The 17,030-nt window shown below is 42.6% G+C and overlaps 1 protein-coding gene across 1 annotated transcript in view; it reads left to right on the top strand.

The window, feature by feature from the left end:
• The window catches only part of CYFIP1 (cytoplasmic FMR1 interacting protein 1), a 76,115-nt gene that overhangs the window by 58,186 nt on the left and 899 nt on the right, over positions 1 to 17,030 (top strand). The window contains exons 24-30 of the mRNA XM_056330002.1: positions 1,315 to 1,458; positions 3,016 to 3,106; positions 10,631 to 10,761; positions 13,052 to 13,124; positions 14,322 to 14,416; positions 15,584 to 15,822; positions 16,692 to 16,839. Coding sequence (XP_056185977.1) covers positions 1,315 to 1,458; positions 3,016 to 3,106; positions 10,631 to 10,761; positions 13,052 to 13,124; positions 14,322 to 14,416; positions 15,584 to 15,822; positions 16,692 to 16,839 — 921 coding nt within the window. The remainder of the gene's footprint in view (positions 1 to 1,314; positions 1,459 to 3,015; positions 3,107 to 10,630; positions 10,762 to 13,051; positions 13,125 to 14,321; positions 14,417 to 15,583; positions 15,823 to 16,691; positions 16,840 to 17,030) is intronic.

The following is a 17,030-nucleotide window of genomic DNA, read 5'->3' as shown; positions in this document are numbered from 1 at the left end:
TCTTTCACAGTGCAACGATTTTTGACCCATGAGGGCTTGTGAAGTACATCTAGGGCATCCACAAAAGATGGTCAAGAACCTGTTGCCAAATTTGCGTTTGCTATATATCAGTCTAGAATCTAATTTTTACATTTCTAAGACCACGGTTCAAAACATGTTGGATATATAGAGATTTACAACATAAATAAGAATGTGTATCTTCTATCCTGACCTCTTCTGATAGGTGATTTGTAAGCTCTTTTATGAGACCAAAATCCTCCAAGAGCTTGATAAAGTTTCATGACTTGAATCCTAGTGGTTTCTTTGTGCAGTGCCATGTATTACAGCATCTGGTATTGACTTGCATGGTTAATTGGAGTAGGAGCTGCACTGAAGGGAAGGTCAGTGTTCTTCCTGGATACTGGTGAAGGAAAATTTTCTGTTACAGCTGGTGTGTGTGGAGTTGAAAGTCTAAGTGTTCTTTCATGCATATATTAGAATGAAAACTGTATAAAAGAAAAGGAAACACAACAGAACTTTCTGCAAGAATGGTTAACAAGATTCCCTTTTAAAATTAAATTTCAGGATGTTAGGAGAACAGTACACTTACAGAAATGGAGGATGTTACGTTGGCTAACTCCTCTTTGATCTGCAGGTTCAGCAAACAGCTCCTAAATCCCTACACAACATCAGTCTGTACAGTTGTGTTCACTTTGAAGAAATAGTCATTAATACGGTAAAGCACCTGGTCGTATTTATACAACTCCAGAAGAATTTCCGTGAGGTTGCATCTCAGGCTTAGATTTGCTTTGATCTTGTGTACAGCTAAGGGATTTGAAAAAGAGAGATCCTTATTAATTAGTTGCAGAGAGCAGTAACTGCAGAAGGTGCTTTTTTTTTAGTTGAGTCCTCAGAGATGTAAAACACCTATTAGGAACTGAAAAATGAAGTAACTTCTCTCAAGATGTTTTGTACGTAAAATGGATGATCGAGGAATAGAAGCTGTGCTTTAAATTCAGGGATCTGAACATTGGCATTGAGTACTCATATCCTTTTATACCTGTGTAAATAGAAAAATACAAAAGAAGAAATGTTCATGGCTTTATAAATGGTAAGTGGAAAAAACCAGTATTTAGAAGGTTTTCTTGCTACTACAGACATTTTGGTTGGAGTTCCTGCCTTAGAAAAGGGAAGCTTTGCATTTAACTTCTTGGAGAGAGAGAGAGAGAGAGATACCAAGTTATTATTTTTAGTATGCTTTAAAAAGCTGTTTAAATGAGATTATTATAAAGATGCAGTCAGCAGAAATTAATCATATCTGTTCTCTTGTTTTAGGCGCTGAATTTGGCATATTCCAGCATTTACAGCAACTACAGGAATTTTGTTGGCCCCCCTCACTTTAAAGTCATCTGTAGACTTCTTGGGTATCAGGGTATTGCTGTGGTGATGGAGGAGTTGCTGAAAGTTGTCAAGAGCCTGGTATGCCAATTGTCTTTCATTTTCTGCTATTACAAATGGTTTCTGGCAGGAAAGTCCTGAGAACAACAAAGTGAAAGTAAGATCTCAGATAAGACTAATTAAAACATTGCTTCCATTGAAATTCAGTATAAACTGTGTTTGAGAGCACTCAGTGTCTTGAGAGCACTAGAAGATGTGCCTTGGTAGCCTGAGCAATGTTTTGAAACACTTGGACTCTTCATTGGAGATGAATTTAATTTGTGGAGACCTATGCAGTCAGGTCCTGGGTAAGCTCTGGGAAAGTATGAATGTTTCAGATTAGTTGATTTCAATTTGCAGATTGTACTGTAAATTCACTTTGTCAATATTTTTTGAGAACAACTGGAGTGTGCTTTCTGCCTTACTTTTTCAGGACTTTCGTTAATAACATCTTTGATAGATGATGCCTTCGTAACAAAGAAGGTTTAATCTCTGTGCTTGATCTGAGCAATGGATCGCGTCAAGCATGTTCAAAAGAATGCTCAGACCAGAAGTTATCCATACAGCCAGGGTATCTTGTGTGGGAAAAGGCCTTTTCTGTAACTAGGGGAATGCTGAGGGACTGGCTGTTCGCTGTATTATTAGTATCTGTGTATACAGTCACAAAGCATTGCAGATAAGTTTAAGTCAAAGAAATTGCCTTTTCCTCCTTCTCTCTGTTGCCTGTAAGGAACATGCTGCTGAAATAATGCAGCTGTACCAGAGAGCAGCTGTAGCATTCATCTCCCTTCAGACATGGGACACATTCGGCAGTTTGTTTACGCTAATTCCCACAATATTTCAAGGATGTTTTTGATGTTCTAGAAGTGCTGGAACCTGCTTGAAGGGGTGCTGTGGTGTAATCTTCAGGGAAAAAGGGAAACAGATACTTTTTGTGGTTTGGGGTCGAGTCTTGGTTTGTTAGTTTTGGGGGCATTTTTTTGGGTGGTAAATCATCTCAGTTTATTAAAGGTGGCATTGAATGTTTGGGCATTTATAAAGAAGGTTAAAAGTCCTGGAGGGAGGTATCCTGGTGATGTCTGATGCAGATGTTCAGGTGCAGGGAGACAGATATGAGGAAGTCAGATATGAGATAGGGTTCTCGTGGGAGGAGGGCAGGTTGGCTGTAGTCTGGGTGTGTCTTAACTGGTATGTCCAGAATAGCCAGTTTGAGCTGTTCCAGGCATACCTAATGCAAAGGATTTTTCTCTTGTTGCTTTTGAAAGCATTCAAATGCAACTTTTTAACCAAAAATCTAAAAGTTGTTTAGACAATAGAAACGGTCTGTAGGAGAAGAACATTATTTCCTCTTTCTTTTACCTTCCTGGCCTTAGCTGTTGTGCCACTCTTCCTGTAGCAGCAAAAGGTGGCTAATGCCATATGAAGGGAAGTGCAGCTGCATGCATTTGAGAAAGCTGCCTTTTTGAGGATGATTACTGACAGAATTAAATGCAAGATTTTTAGAGCTTGTTCAATTCATGTGTAGTTTGAATGCAATTTGTTGTAAAGTTTCTTAGTTCAATAACATTGACATGTTTACACACGTCTGTTTTCTCATAGTTACAAGGGACGATTCTTCAGTATGTCAAGACCCTAATGGAAGTGATGCCTAAGATCTGTAGGTTACCAAGACATGAGTATGGTTCTCCAGGTTAGTTCATGTTTGATGATACCATAGAAGCCTTAACAAGATGATAGTAGTCACTGTCTTCTGGATCATGTGTGCCTCTGTCTTTCCCTCCCTCTCTTCTCTTTCCTGATCATCAGCACTTAGTCTGGGATGTGAGGTTTTGTTTTTTTTTTTTTTTTCATAACAAGAATAATTGAATCCTGGGCTTAGTACTTCACAGAGTTTTAAGACTTGTGTGCTTAGGGCAAGAGGATGGCAGTCTGTATATAAACAGCCTTACGACATAACTGATATTGAGCTGGGATGTTCACAGTAGTTTCTGTTTCTAGTCTTTCTCATTAGCATGTCAAGCTTTAGACTAACTTGCAGAGGCAATCTCACTTGTTCTGTTTGAATGTCCAATTGAGATAACACTGATTCTCTGGAAGAGCCTCGGTTCCCTCTTCGTTTGCCCTTACCGGATGTAAGATAAAAGGAGTGGTATTGCTGAGAGGCAGACTGGTCCTGCTTGGAATAGTTATGTCTTAGGCTTGTGTGGGGCACGTCTTAGCCACTTAACAGGAGGTGTGACAGTTGCAGAAGAAATGATTTTGAAAGCTGCTTGCCACCATGCAGAAATAATTGGCTAATTAGTATTTATCACATTGATCACTGAAATTTTGAAACTGCTTCCCCCCCTTCAAAATATTCCTCCTCCACAACTTCTAATTAACACAAATTAATCTTTCCATGTGCCACCCACCTCCTGAGAATCTTTATTTTTCCAGAGTTGCTTAGGTTTATTAAATGCCACTCCAACTGGAATGAGGTTGGGTTTTTGTGCTTCCCACAGCTTGCTTGACGCTCATTACCGATGTTAAATGAAATTGAGGACTTACTAAGTGTTTCCTTGCTGTTTTTCTCCCTGGAGCATAGAAATGGATGAATCATGGTAGTTACATTATTTTTATACTGCTATCTGAGGTTTTTAGCCACTCACCAAGGTCTGACCACAAAAGCAGTAGGTATTCTCACATATAGATTATGCACCACCAGGGTCTGTGATGCTACAGGTGACATTAGGAAGCTCATAGTCTCTTTCCAGAAATCCTCACCTGTAAGGAGTAAGTATTTGGGAGGAAATACCCAGGGAGTTAAGCAGAAACTTTCTCTTGAGGTTAAAAGGCAATCCATCCTGTAGGAAAGGTAAAACTTCACTGGTGCAATGTTAAACTTCACAGCATTGATTGAAGTACTTTAAAGTTCTTCATCACTTTCCTGTTTTGTAGATACCACAAACTGCTTTGACCTCGTATTTACTCCTGCAAAAGAAATCCCATAGGTTTAGATGCCTATTGTACCAAAAGATCAGAGTAATTTTGGGGTTTATGCTGGAAGATCATAGCAACTGGAATGGAACTAGATCTCAAAAACCCACCTGATTCTTCACTCCTTCACTGTCCCTGTTCCTGACAGGTTTTGTCTTGATGTGTATTTTTCCTGTTCTGAGCTATTTCTAGCGGGGGACACTTAATGGCCTCCTGGAGAGTGTCTTCCAAGAAATGACAGTGACAGCCTTTGCAGCACTGTCATGCTGCCTTTCCCTTTACTTTGGAAGACACTGGGCATAACAGGCATATGGAATCTCAGGGCACCTCCATCCCTCTCTCACATCACTGAAGAATCGCATTTTGCTCTTTGACACCTCCCTGTCATGGAGCCGTCGGCCCTTGGGCAGCTCTGACTGATAAAGGAAAATGTGCTCTGCGATGATGACACGCTGTAGACTTTAGCCCTCATCTGGCGTCTTGGGAGGAAGTGCCAGATTGTAGAAGGGCAGGCTCAGACTGTGCTTGATTTGAATCACTGTCATCTTTCTGTGCTAAATTCTCCTCTGTAGCAGTCTTTGCCCCACCCTGTTTACTTAGTTCGCCACACCAAATGCAAGCTAATACATGTCAACAGCTGTCTGTTCCCTATCTGCCTCCAGAAGCTTCCGGCAGAAGTTAGTAGTTGTAGTAGTAAGTCTGAGTACTATGGAGCACATCTCTATGCTGCATCTATTCTTTCATAACAAATCATTTAATCACATCTTAATCTTTAAAATTGGCACTACCTACACATACAGACCAAAACTGTGATTCCAATCTACAGATTAAATATGTGGATTCTCAGCTGTCTTGATGTGACATGCATTTATCAATTCAGAATTAATTTTGTGAGTCCATTCTCCATGCGCAAAGTGACTTAAGTATGCTCAGTAAGTAAGCCTCCTGCTATTTCATACACTTCAGGATTTGGAGAGCTTTGTTTGGATTCTGTTGATTGCAGTTCCTTGATGCCTGTGTAATTGGCCCTCTAGACTTCTGGATTTCTAAATGGTGATTTCTTCCTGCTAAAAGGAGCGGGGTACAGAGAGTGGCATCAGAGTTGTTCAGGACTCCTGTTTGCCAATGGGTTTGTTTCCATAGGAACAGTCTAAAGCAGTGGGGAACTTGCTCATCTTGTACTCATAAAAATATTTGTCTAAAAATACATTAAGCATAAGGATTTTTAAAGGGACCTTTTAAAGTCGCTAAAGCTCTTAGAGGAATATTTTCCTGTAAGAGTTTAAACTTGTAATTTCGTCTTGGAGGTAATATTATCTCCTGCCATTTTTTTATTTAAATATGGCATTCTTGCTTTGGAGAGATGAGTATTTCATGTCCTGCCACTCTGTCCTGTCATTGGACACAATGAGGAGAGCAGTTCGTCAGCTCTGCCATGAGATGAGGCTTGGATTTTTGTCATTGGTGTATCACCCCTCCAAAAGACGGTTGTTTGTTTGGTTTTTTTTAATAATTGATGAGCTTAGCAAGATACAAAGTTGGTGAGAAAGTAGCTTAAATGTGTATTTTTTCCTAAGCATAGCATTTCCATGTTTCTTCTTGGGGGGGTGGGGGGGTGGAATAAAATAAACAAAACACCCAAAGCTGGTGCAGGGAGGGAATTGCAGACTATTTGAAAGACTTTGGGGGCAACCCAAATCACCTAGGTGATTGTGAGAGGGCAGTAAAGACTCATTAGAGATGCAGAACAATGGGATGTTTCTTTCTAGCAAAATAAGCACAGTGCACAGGCTCTGTGATCATAACTCCCAATACAGGTATATGTTTAAACCTTACAGACATTTCTGTTGAAAGGAGTGGCATGACTGCAGACATGCGGAGTTAAACATGTCTCTTGTGAGCCAAAGAAGGAATTTGTAGCCCGCATTTGGAAGTCTGTGAAAGTGAAATAAATTAAAGGTCATTACAGCACCCAGTTTCTTGGGAACAGTTTTGCTATTGCAGATTTTACTGGAGGATAGTCAAGTTGGTACTCAGCAGAAAATAGCCCAAAACACAACTAGACCAAGAATTACATCTGAGATCTAGTTTGTTGTTAGTCAGCAATTCAGTTCTAGGATTAATAGCTAATTTTTGTCCTAATCTTTTAGATACCAGTATTGCTGCAGATGCTGGAACATGTTTGATTTCAGTTTCTAGGTGTGAATTGAGATTGTTTTATAGCAAATGACCAAAGTGAAGAAATCCAACCAACTTTGTGTTGCCTGTGTTAATTTGGTCTGACTTCCTAAATTAATTAGTGTACAGACTGCACAGCTGAAGCTTGGCATCTGCTGTTTGAGTGCTGTTGAGATGGGATTTTTGAAGCAGAGATGGAACCTAATCCTTTACTGATCTTCTGTACTTTACTGGATCTGTTTTATATCAACAGCCTTTGCTTCTGTTGAGATCTGTGTAAATCGGAAACTAGGATTATAAAATCGATTATTATGACACCTAACATCATCCCATCCGCAGGAATAGAGGGGTTTAATTAAGATTGCTTTCTTGGAGTCAAGGAGCAAAAAACCTTGATTCATTTGCCTTGCAAAATGCTGTGTATGTGTAACTAATGCAGTAACTTATGAACTGTACCCACAAATAAAACTAGGGGAAGGAGGAAGATTGCATGCAGTTAAGGGAAACTAACTTTCCGAAGACGCTTGTTCTTTTTCCAGGGCTTCAGTATGCACGTGTAGTCATTCACAAAAATACAGCTCTCTGTACTGTACAGTATAAGGAAATGTAATCAGGAATGCCATTGCTCAAACATTAAAGAAAACACGATGATATATTTCTGCCACAGGACTCCACTGGGGAGCAGATCGTGCTTTCAGTGTCAGTTCTGTTCCATCAGAAATAGCCTATGTAGCTCTGTAAACTTTTGTCTGTTTTGCCAGTAAATCAAGCCCCTCATCTAAGGGGAAGCAGTATACCATTGATAGCAGCAGTACACCATTGATAGCAGCATTTGGAACAACTGCGTGCTAAATAACAGATGTCAGGTTTTCAAAGTAGTGACGTGATTTGTTCATGAGTGTGTGTGTACTTATGTATCTGTATATGGAGACTGGGGCTTTGGGTAAAGAAATAAGGATCTCTTTTAAGGACTTTGAGAGGGACTCTGTCACCTGGGATGATTGTAAAAGAGAATGTAATTTTTATGGGATGGACCTCAAGCCTCTGACTTCTGCTATCGTGCTGCTTTTGGGTGGACTAAATATTTTGTTTTGGTTTCAGTTGCACCTTCAGTATCAGTTTCTAGTTGCCAGTCACAGTCCTCTGTGCTACTCTGGTTTCACTCTGTGCCATCCTGCTCCTTTATATTTGCTGTAGGTGACACAGGTTATTCTCAGGGTTTCACTGCCCATATTAACTGATAAAATTTTCTCATTGTCTTTCTGGACTTCAACTCCTCACAAAATCCATAGGCTGGGCAGGTGGTTGAGGGGCGTCTAAAAACCCTCTTTTTCCATCCCTGTCATGACTGATGGTTGTTTCCATGTTGCAGTAGCAGAATAGTCTTTGCTGCTCTGCTCAGCTTGTATTTGTCACCAAGTTGCTCCGACTCGCCATACAAGCTAAAAGAAAAAAACGTTCCCATGTCGTGTCCTTGTTGCCGGTGTCCTACTTGCTCAGATAGTGCTTTCTTGTCATGGTGACTATGTGGAGAAATCTACAGTTACTCACTGTGTTTTGGGGACTCTTCCATCCCTTTTCTTGGTTCACTATCAATCTCTGTGTACGTGCCATGGATACTAAGACCAGAAGCGTTGGTAGATACTGTAGTTTGATTTCCTCTGTGGCGCAGACCTAAGTCCAGGATAACACAATGGACTTTTGTTGCCAGAGAATTTTGCTATGAGGAAAGTATTTGACTTGGTTTCTAGCAGTTGATCCTTGGAAGACCTTTCTTGCTAGGCATGGAAGCCCTTTCATTAGCAGAGAAAACCACAAAGGAAATAGTAGGGCGTGTAACTAAAACACAATGTAGACTTGTGGTAAAGCTTGCTTCAGTTCCCTGAGTTTGCATTTTTTTTCCAAACATTAAAATTTTTTTGTGAAAAATTTTCTGTCGTATCAGTCTGCCTTTTCAACTTCCCCTATAAAATAGGAGTCCCAGTGTTCAGCACTGCAGCATCCCATTGCCGTGGCAGGTGGGGTTGTTTAAACAAGTGCTCACTGCAGCTCAGACACCTGAGAATTACCACTGGCCTTTATATCGCAGCATTGAATGAACACCAGCAGTGTTTTCCAGACCTTTTTCATCACATAGTTCCCATGTTATGAGAAGGAGGGAGTTGGTGATGCACTGGCATTACTTTTTTGCTTTTTAGCTAGATTAAATGTGTTTCCTTTGAATAAATCAAGCTTAGTAACCGCTCGCTGCATCTGACCTTTCTCCATTAGCTTTTCAGTTGTTTTTCTATTAAGTTGCTGAACTACTGCAGTTAGATCTGAATGCACATGGGAACACTCATTTACTGCAGATTTTCTATTGACAAACAGTTCTGTGAGATGTAACAGAGCCAGCTCTGCATCCCCTTGCCATGTACTGATTTTACCATGTTGATGTCCCATGTTACTGATTTTAATGATGTGAGGCTTTTTGTAGAAGTGTGTGGGTTAGCTACACAGTTCCCTCCTTCACTGTATGCTTTCAAGTTCCTCTGCTGAATTTGAGGGGTTTCCTCGGAATAGATAAACTCCAGGCTGTATTTTATGTTTGTGCGCTCCCCTCTCAGCCATTGCCTGGCTAAATACCAAAGTCTAATTTCCTGCATGGGAAGTGTTCATCAGCTGCGTCCAAGGAACACATGGGAAAGTGGTGGGAAGCATCTGTGTTCTCTTTCCTTGTCTCCTCTCAATTGCTTTAGATGTGATTGGGTGGAGATTTAACTGTCTGATTTAATTCAGTGTAATGGAAATGAACTGCTGTATATAGCATGCAATTCAAAAGCTTTGCACAATATATTTTCTTTCTTCTGTTATCAGTCGAGGGTTTTGGTAGCTTTTTAAAAGGGCCAGGCTTGGAGAGACAGATGGAAAAATGTTGGTAAAAATTAAGTTGTAAAAAGCCAGAGAGCTGTCTGACCTTCTCAGCTCTTCCTCGCCCATCCTGCACATCGCTTTAACCTCCGCAGTGCTAAGCAGATCGGGTCTCTGCAGCAGCTGCTGAGCCCAGACTTCCTTTGGCTTGTCTCTAATCAAGGGGCTGCACAACCTTTCTGGGGCTGGCGGGGAAGGAACTGGAAATCCACCAGCATATTACACATCACCGTTGCTTGGGAGAGGCTTAGTGGAAAAGACATACGTTTATGTCATTTACGTGGCTTTGAAAATCATAACTCTAGCTGTTTTTTAACAGCTTTTGGCAAAACTTTGACAAAAACCATGTTCTGATGGTGCTTGTCAGCAGGATCCTGTGTACCCTTGTCAGAAGGATCCTGTGTACCCTTGCCAGCAGAGCTGGACCTGTTACTTCTGTATTTGTTTTGTGAGGTTGCAGATCACCTCTGGCTGCCGGTGGCACTGTTAGAGTCATAGCTTGACAGCACCCCTGTTCCCTGTACCTTTAGCACTCAGCTCCTTGCTGGCTCTGTCACCCTTGAATATAACAGCTGTGACCTGAACGTGTCGGACGGAGTGGCAGGTTGGGGGACAGAGGCTGGAACAGGACTAATAGCACTTGAGAATTTCCTGTTCCTGGAAATGCTTTTCTTACCTCTTATACTGGCTCCTTTTTCCAGGAGTTAGAACCTCATGATTTATTCACTTAAATATTATTCATTGTGCATGATTTCTCCAGTTAAAAAGCACAGCGCTGCCTTAACACTTCTTCACCTCTGATTTTTAATGTGTTTAAATACTGCTCCTTTCAGTTTCCCCTAGGCTGCACGTCTGGAGATAAAAAAATCTCTTGTGCTGATGCTCCAGAGAGAACGCTAAATTTGCACCCTCAGTTAGTTGTGCTGATACAGTGTATGTGTGCCCATTCAGTGCAACCTTTGAATAGGCAAATTGGTTAGAAAATTGAAGTGCTTCTGAGGCAAAAAGGAAAATTAGTCCTGATCTGTATGACTCTTATCTATGTGTCCAGGATTTTTTGCCTGCTTTCCCAAGGTGTGCCTGCATGATCATCACTAGATTTCATCCTATCTCCTGAGATGGAATTTTTTTTCTTCTCTTTTGATTTCAGGTATCTTGGAGTTCTTTCACCATCAGTTGAAGGACATCGTTGAATACGCAGAACTGAAGACTGTCTGCTTCCAGAATTTGCGGGAAGTGGGAAATGCCGTCCTGTTTTGCCTCCTTATTGAACAGAGTCTGGTAGGTGCCTGCTGTGCTAGTTTAAAACCCATCTGTCTCTCAAAATGTACTCTTGAATTTTTGTTACTAACGTCGTAAATAACAAGGTTGAAATCTGCGAGTTTGCTGTTGCTGGTGGGCAGGTGGGTAGAAACAGTTCCCTGCTCTGATCTCTTACAGTCTTGCAGGGGCTTTCATGTCTACAAGATAGCGGTGACGCCTCACCTTGCTGGATGAGAGACGTTGCCTTGCGTATGGTACCTGGCGATCAAATATCATGACCTTCATGATAAATTACGATCACGTGTGGTATTCCTGCAGTTGGTCACAGGCTAGCTACTTTCTTTATGTCAATGAGTTGTGCATCTGGTACTGTTATTTTCCTTTCCTGCTCGTTATTCCTGTTGTCATCTGAAACATCACAAAGTTAAAACGGACATCCTTGGACATCCTTCTTGCTGCTTGAATGGCTGACAGTGGTGCCTGCTCTGCCAGATGTTCATCTGTCCTGGTTTGAACAAAGCTGGGAAACACGTCCAGTGTTTTGGCTGCTTCCTATATGCCTAGACTCTGCATTACAGCACGCAAAGCTGCCTGCTGCTGAGGGCACGGTCCTACAATTGCTATTTATCCCTACCTCTACCCTCTACTTTTCTCACCCTTCTTCCGCGTTATTACTATCTTCCGTTCAAACAAAATGGTCAGACATCTGATTTCCTTTTCTTCATACTTTTGGGTGCTTCGGAGGGAAACATGGGCATTGCTTACGGACCAGAAAAGCAACAGGTGTGCTGTCTCCTCTTCCTTTACTTGCATTGTGCCTCTGAGACCTGGGTGGGGAGGCTCTTCTCCACCCTGCATACAGGGCAGTCTGCCCACGCTGTGCAAGCACACGGTGCTGCTCAGGCTGGGCTGCCCATCATCTAGAGATCTTTGCTGACTGCAAACCAGCTATGTCATTTCCTCAGCAAGTTGGCTGGGGGCCTGCCGCTGAACAAAAATAAATCGTCACGTAAGACTCCTTCTCTAGGGCGTAGTAAAGCTGTTGATGTTAGATAAGGTAATGAAGACATGCTGCTCCTCAGAGTCCTGCTCATGGTGTTAAGAGGATCCCTTCCTCATGGTGGAGAGTAACTGGCCAGTTGACAAGCAGCGAACCCGTAGTCAGTAATGGAATAGCTGAAACAAAATGAGAACCTGGATTACTTTGGATTCGGGCTAAGAGGGTATGTGGTGAAAGGCCAGGCAGGTGAGGGCCCTCACTGCCTCCTGGGAGGGTTGCTTGAGGGTGTGCCAAAGTGACGCCAGCAGTGGGTATGTTCTTTGGGATGCCACCTTGGCGACACTAGTCATACACCCCTGCTTACTGCTCCTTCTCTTGTTTTTGTCCTTGGTGATGTCCCAGTGTCCTGTCACATATTTCAGTATTTTTCCATTGTGGTTGTCCATCGTAAGTAAACTAGACTTTACCCCAGTGCAAAATGTAGGTCCGTAGTGCTTCTCTGCTGCTGGGTGGGTCTTGTTAATCTTGGCGACCTAGCACATGCATCTTCATGGTGTTGGCATCAAGGAATTAAACCTGGGAAAGGCACATGAGCCCCAGTACCCCGACCTTGCCAAGAGTATGGCTGATGAACATCTCTTCCAATACTAGTGCTCAGGGATTACAAATGCGCAGGGCCGCCACTCCAAAAGCGAGGAGAGGAGCTTAGTAAAGTCATGCGGCTGCTTCTGGTCATCTCTGCATTTTCTCTGCACATGCATACAGCAGGCAAGAACCAGGAGACATCTGTCGTCTTTTCCCCCCTCCCTAAAGGTGTGAAATAATTCCTGAGAGGTGGTTCACTGCTGCTGTCGTGCATCTCAGCCTGGATGGTGGGGATACGCTCCCACCACAGTAACGGGTTGTGGGAATAGCATTGGTAAAAATAACCAAGCAGTGAATCATCTTCATCCCTCTGTTTGTCTGCGCAGGAGCCGTCTGCCGCTTTCACACCAAAATTACTCATTCTGCATTAGTCTTTTTAATAAATACCCTGTCCTTTACAAACTGCCAGCTGAGGGTGGGAGGAGAGCTGCTGGAGTTTATTTGGGAATCCAAGGCAACCTGGTGAAATCGAATCATCTTTGAGAGCGATCCCGTGAGGAGAGGAGAACTTGGAGTGGCTCCGTGCAGTGGCGATGGAGGCTGGCTGCCCTCTGGTGTTTCCGCGACGGCGTTGGCGTGCTTTTGGAAAGCCCGTTTTTTGGGATCTGGTGTGACCTGGGGATTCTTCAGTCCTAAATGCCTCTCATTTCCTTTTCGTTCCAGTCCCTAGAGGAAGTGTGTGACCTGTTGCACGCGGCGCCATTCCAAAATATCCTGCCCAGAGTTCACGTCAAAGGTATCAGCTAAATGAAAATACCTTCCTTGGGTAACGCCTTCCACTTTTCTTGCCTGCTTCTGCGGTTTCGGTGACCATCCCCAGCCATCCTGCACAACAGCACTGTCAATTACCAGACAGAGGGGACGGATTCAGGCCTGGCTGCCTGGCTGGAAAATACATGCTGCCTAGCGAGGCTCAGTGAAATTACAAGAGGAGGAGGAGGAATGCTGTGGTAGGGGAAGGTGGGATGGACAGCCAGGGCAATGTTACCCCTGTGCGTGGATATGGCGAGAGGCTTTTCCAAAGGTGCTGTCTAGTTTCTACAATTGTCAGTTAAGTGGGGTCGGCTTGATCATTCAGAGTATGGGAGGTCTGTCGGCAAGTAAGTAAATACAAGTGGTCCCTGATCCCAGTAGACTTTTTACATGCCTTTTAACTAAACTAGGCATGCAATAGTGAATGTTGCAGGATTGCTTCCTTTGGTATATGCTTTCCTCATCCTTCATCTTCAGCAAGTGAGCTTTTTTTTTTCCTCTCATGCTTCTCTTCTTTCAGTGTTACTCCTCTGTGTCCTTTCCTCTCAGTTTCTCGCTGGCACAGCAGCTGATTTGTTCTGTTCAGAGAAATCTCATCAACTAAAAATCTATGACAATATTTCCAGACTCACCGTAGCTACTTGCATCCCTGCATAAAACTAACCAGACCACTGTAAACAGCATTTTCCCATTTTTCCAGAGAACATGTCCTACTTGCCAGGGATGAGGGGGTGCCAGCTGCTTTTTTAAGCCTTCCCATGCACAAGATTCCACCCTCATTATACCACATCTTCTAGAGTCAAGCATTTTGTGTATGATAAGGACAATTTTGTTGGCTTAGTACAAGTGGGAGTCAAATATGTTAGCAGCAGCAGCAGCACAATAGAGCCTTATATTCTGTCTTGAATTTAGTTAGTTAATCAAATGTATTCTACAACAAATCCTTCTTTCTGTTTGCACACACGCAATGTAACATTTGAAAATATATATATTTTTCTAAGAGCATATTGAAGGTTAACCAGCTATTTTAGAGCTGAAATTACCTATGAAAATAACATAACCAGTTTTCTTCTGTACTGAATAAAGATTGTATGAAAATAAGAATTTTCTTGGTTGATTGCAATTCATCAGTGCGCTCTCTTTTTTTTCCCAATTTATTTATTTTTATTTTTCCTTTCAGAGGGCGAAAGACTTGATGCTAAAATGAAAAGACTGGAATCAAAATATGCTCCACTACATTTGGTTCCTCTTATTGAAAGACTAGGCACACCTCAGGTAATCTGTCTCACTTGTGTCAGAGGCAATTCAAGAAATTTCTGAGCATCAGAAAGAAGCCTATCCTTTCACACACGCTGATAACTCTGTCAGAACTTCCAACGTGCACATCTGGCTTGTTCATTCAACTGGATTTTTTTTAGCTCCATGGATTTTTGGTAAACCTGTTAAAGCTCAGAATTTTAAAACATTTGAGGCTGGGGTGGAGGTAACGCGTTTTAGGGGAAAATGCTAATTTCTATGTATGTTGCTATGTGATACCCTCTCAATACAAGGGCCAGCCTGGGAGGTCCTACTGCGAATGCCACCAAAAGCAATCAGTTTTCATGTGTATGTGTATATATATATCTGTAATTTTTAAACAATTTAGTCCTCTTTCAGCCAGATGATTAGAAACTCTTGGAAAATGAGCTGTCATTTGAGTTGACCTCTCCTGGAATCAGTAGCCAAAGAGAATGTTTTTGAACTGCCTTTGCAGCTTCAGCACGATTTTCTTTTCTCTGTGTGAGGGGTACATTAATTTTCTGCTAACCTTAGCCGTTTACAAGCAATTGAGATGTGAATAGTAGAAACTAAGAGCAGAGTGCTCTGAAGCAGATGTCAGGCTGCTTTTGTCATCACAGGTGCTGCAGTTCAGCAGGTGCTGCTGCAGTAGGAGAGAGCTCTCAATGTGACAGCACGCGCTGGGACAAGCCCTAACCGGCATTGCTTCCGAGGGTTTTGTCTGAGCCTGTTTGTGCTGTCTTTTGAGCTTTCCCCTCTCTAACAGCAGCAGCCGAGGGAGATGCGCAGAAGAGTGCAGGCAGGAGCTGCTGCCTGTATGAGCAGTGGAGCGCTGAGCTCTTTGGTTTTGCTTTCTGCCTCCGTTCAGGCGGAGAATTCTTTGAACTTCCCTGAGACCAGTCCAGGATTAGCATTACTGCAGTTAGCGTTACTTTCAAGCCTGTCCGCTTGAAAAGGCTTTTACAATTTTCTCCGAATGTTTTTTTCACTGAACTGAACCCCAGGTTAGTGGCCTCTGCCCTCACTTAAAGTCAGGAGATATTTCTCCTAGAATAAACCAAGTGAGACTGAAAAATGCGGTGCATTTTATTTTTCAGTTTGTTTAAAGTCTTGTGGTCAAGTGGCTTTTACCAGGATTTTGCACTTTCTTTCTCTCCACCTCAGCAAATAGCAATCGCAAGGGAAGGGGACCTGCTGACCAAAGAACGCCTCTGCTGCGGCCTGTCCATGTTTGAGGTTATCCTGACGAGGATCCGCTCCTTCCTGGACGATCCCATCTGGCGCGGGCCCCTGCCCAGCAATGGGGTGATGCACGTGGACGAGTGCGTGGAATTCCATCGCCTCTGGAGCGCAATGCAGTTTGTCTACTGCATCCCCGTGGGAACACACGAGTTCACAGTGGAGTACGTACCAGCTGCCAGCTGTCCACCTGCAGGCAACAGTACTTTGCTTGTCCTGCCTGTAACTGGCAGGGGGCCCCAGAATGAAGGCGTTTGTTCGCCTGTCTGCATGCAAGAGCTCAGTGTGAAAACAAGGAAAAGTGCTGCTGTCACTGGGAGGGGCTCATAATCCATGAACACAGTTATTATTGTATCTTTAATGAAAATAACCCTCTATTTTAGTATTTATTGCCAGTGTGTAATGAATGATCCCATGGCAAACAGGCCCTAGCATGCCTTTTTCAATAGTGGTCGTACCCCTGCGGATGCTGAACTTCAAATTTGTGCGTGTATTTCGAACAAGTATTTCTTCTCTGAAATCTGAACAAGAATGAGCACTTGGAAGTTAACATGAAGAGTTAACCAGGGACTGTTGTTCTTGGTTTTGTTAATTTTGATTATATTCTTAGTTTGAAAAACTGCTGAGCTGTAGCGTGTGTTTCACCGAGCAATTATGGAGGCCGCAGCATAGGACGCTTGCTCCCTTTCATGCACACTGCCCAAAGGAACAGAGCAGTGTTGAATTCCCACTCTGTTTTCTTTGAAAATGAAATGCAATGCTGTTGAATTCTAATGGGGAGTAAATGTTTTTGGAGTAACTCTACTTCGCATAAAATTGGAGGAGGGGAGGCTTCCAGTTTTTTAAGCATCCATTTGCATCGCTTGTGGCATCTGGAAAGAGAACTTAATATACAGTAGCTTTTGCAGTATTTTCTGGATTAATGTCCAACATAATCATTATTTAGTATAATGGCTGATAACAGAGCATTTGTTGTGGATACATTGCTGAAGATTTAGGTGAACTGTACTTTGTGGTGTATTTGCCCTTTCAGGCAGTGCTTCGGAGACGGCTTGCACTGGGCTGGCTGTATGATCATTGTCCTTTTGGGACAGCAGCGTCGCTTTGATGTGTTGGATTTCTGCTACCACCTGTTGAAAGTCCAAAAACACGATGGCAAAGACGAGGTTATAAAGAATGTGGTGAGTTGAAACCATCTGTTCTTATTCATTGTGGTAACAAAGACAACAATAAATCAGAGCCATTTGTACTCGGAAGCAGTGTAGCTATCGCAATCGCTTTTTAAAATGAAATGCTGAAAATGAGGGCACCAGGGTTTTTAGGAACAAAAGATTAAGGCATTAGTGCAGGAGTTTGAAGACTGGTCGAGTTC

The sequence above is a fragment of the Falco biarmicus genome, chromosome 2, assembly GCF_023638135.1.
Source record: "Falco biarmicus isolate bFalBia1 chromosome 2, bFalBia1.pri, whole genome shotgun sequence".
In the NCBI taxonomy this organism is placed as follows: domain Eukaryota; kingdom Metazoa; phylum Chordata; class Aves; order Falconiformes; family Falconidae; genus Falco; species Falco biarmicus.
The sequence above is the reverse complement of the archived record's forward strand: the minus strand, read 5'-3'. Positions and strand labels throughout refer to the sequence as shown.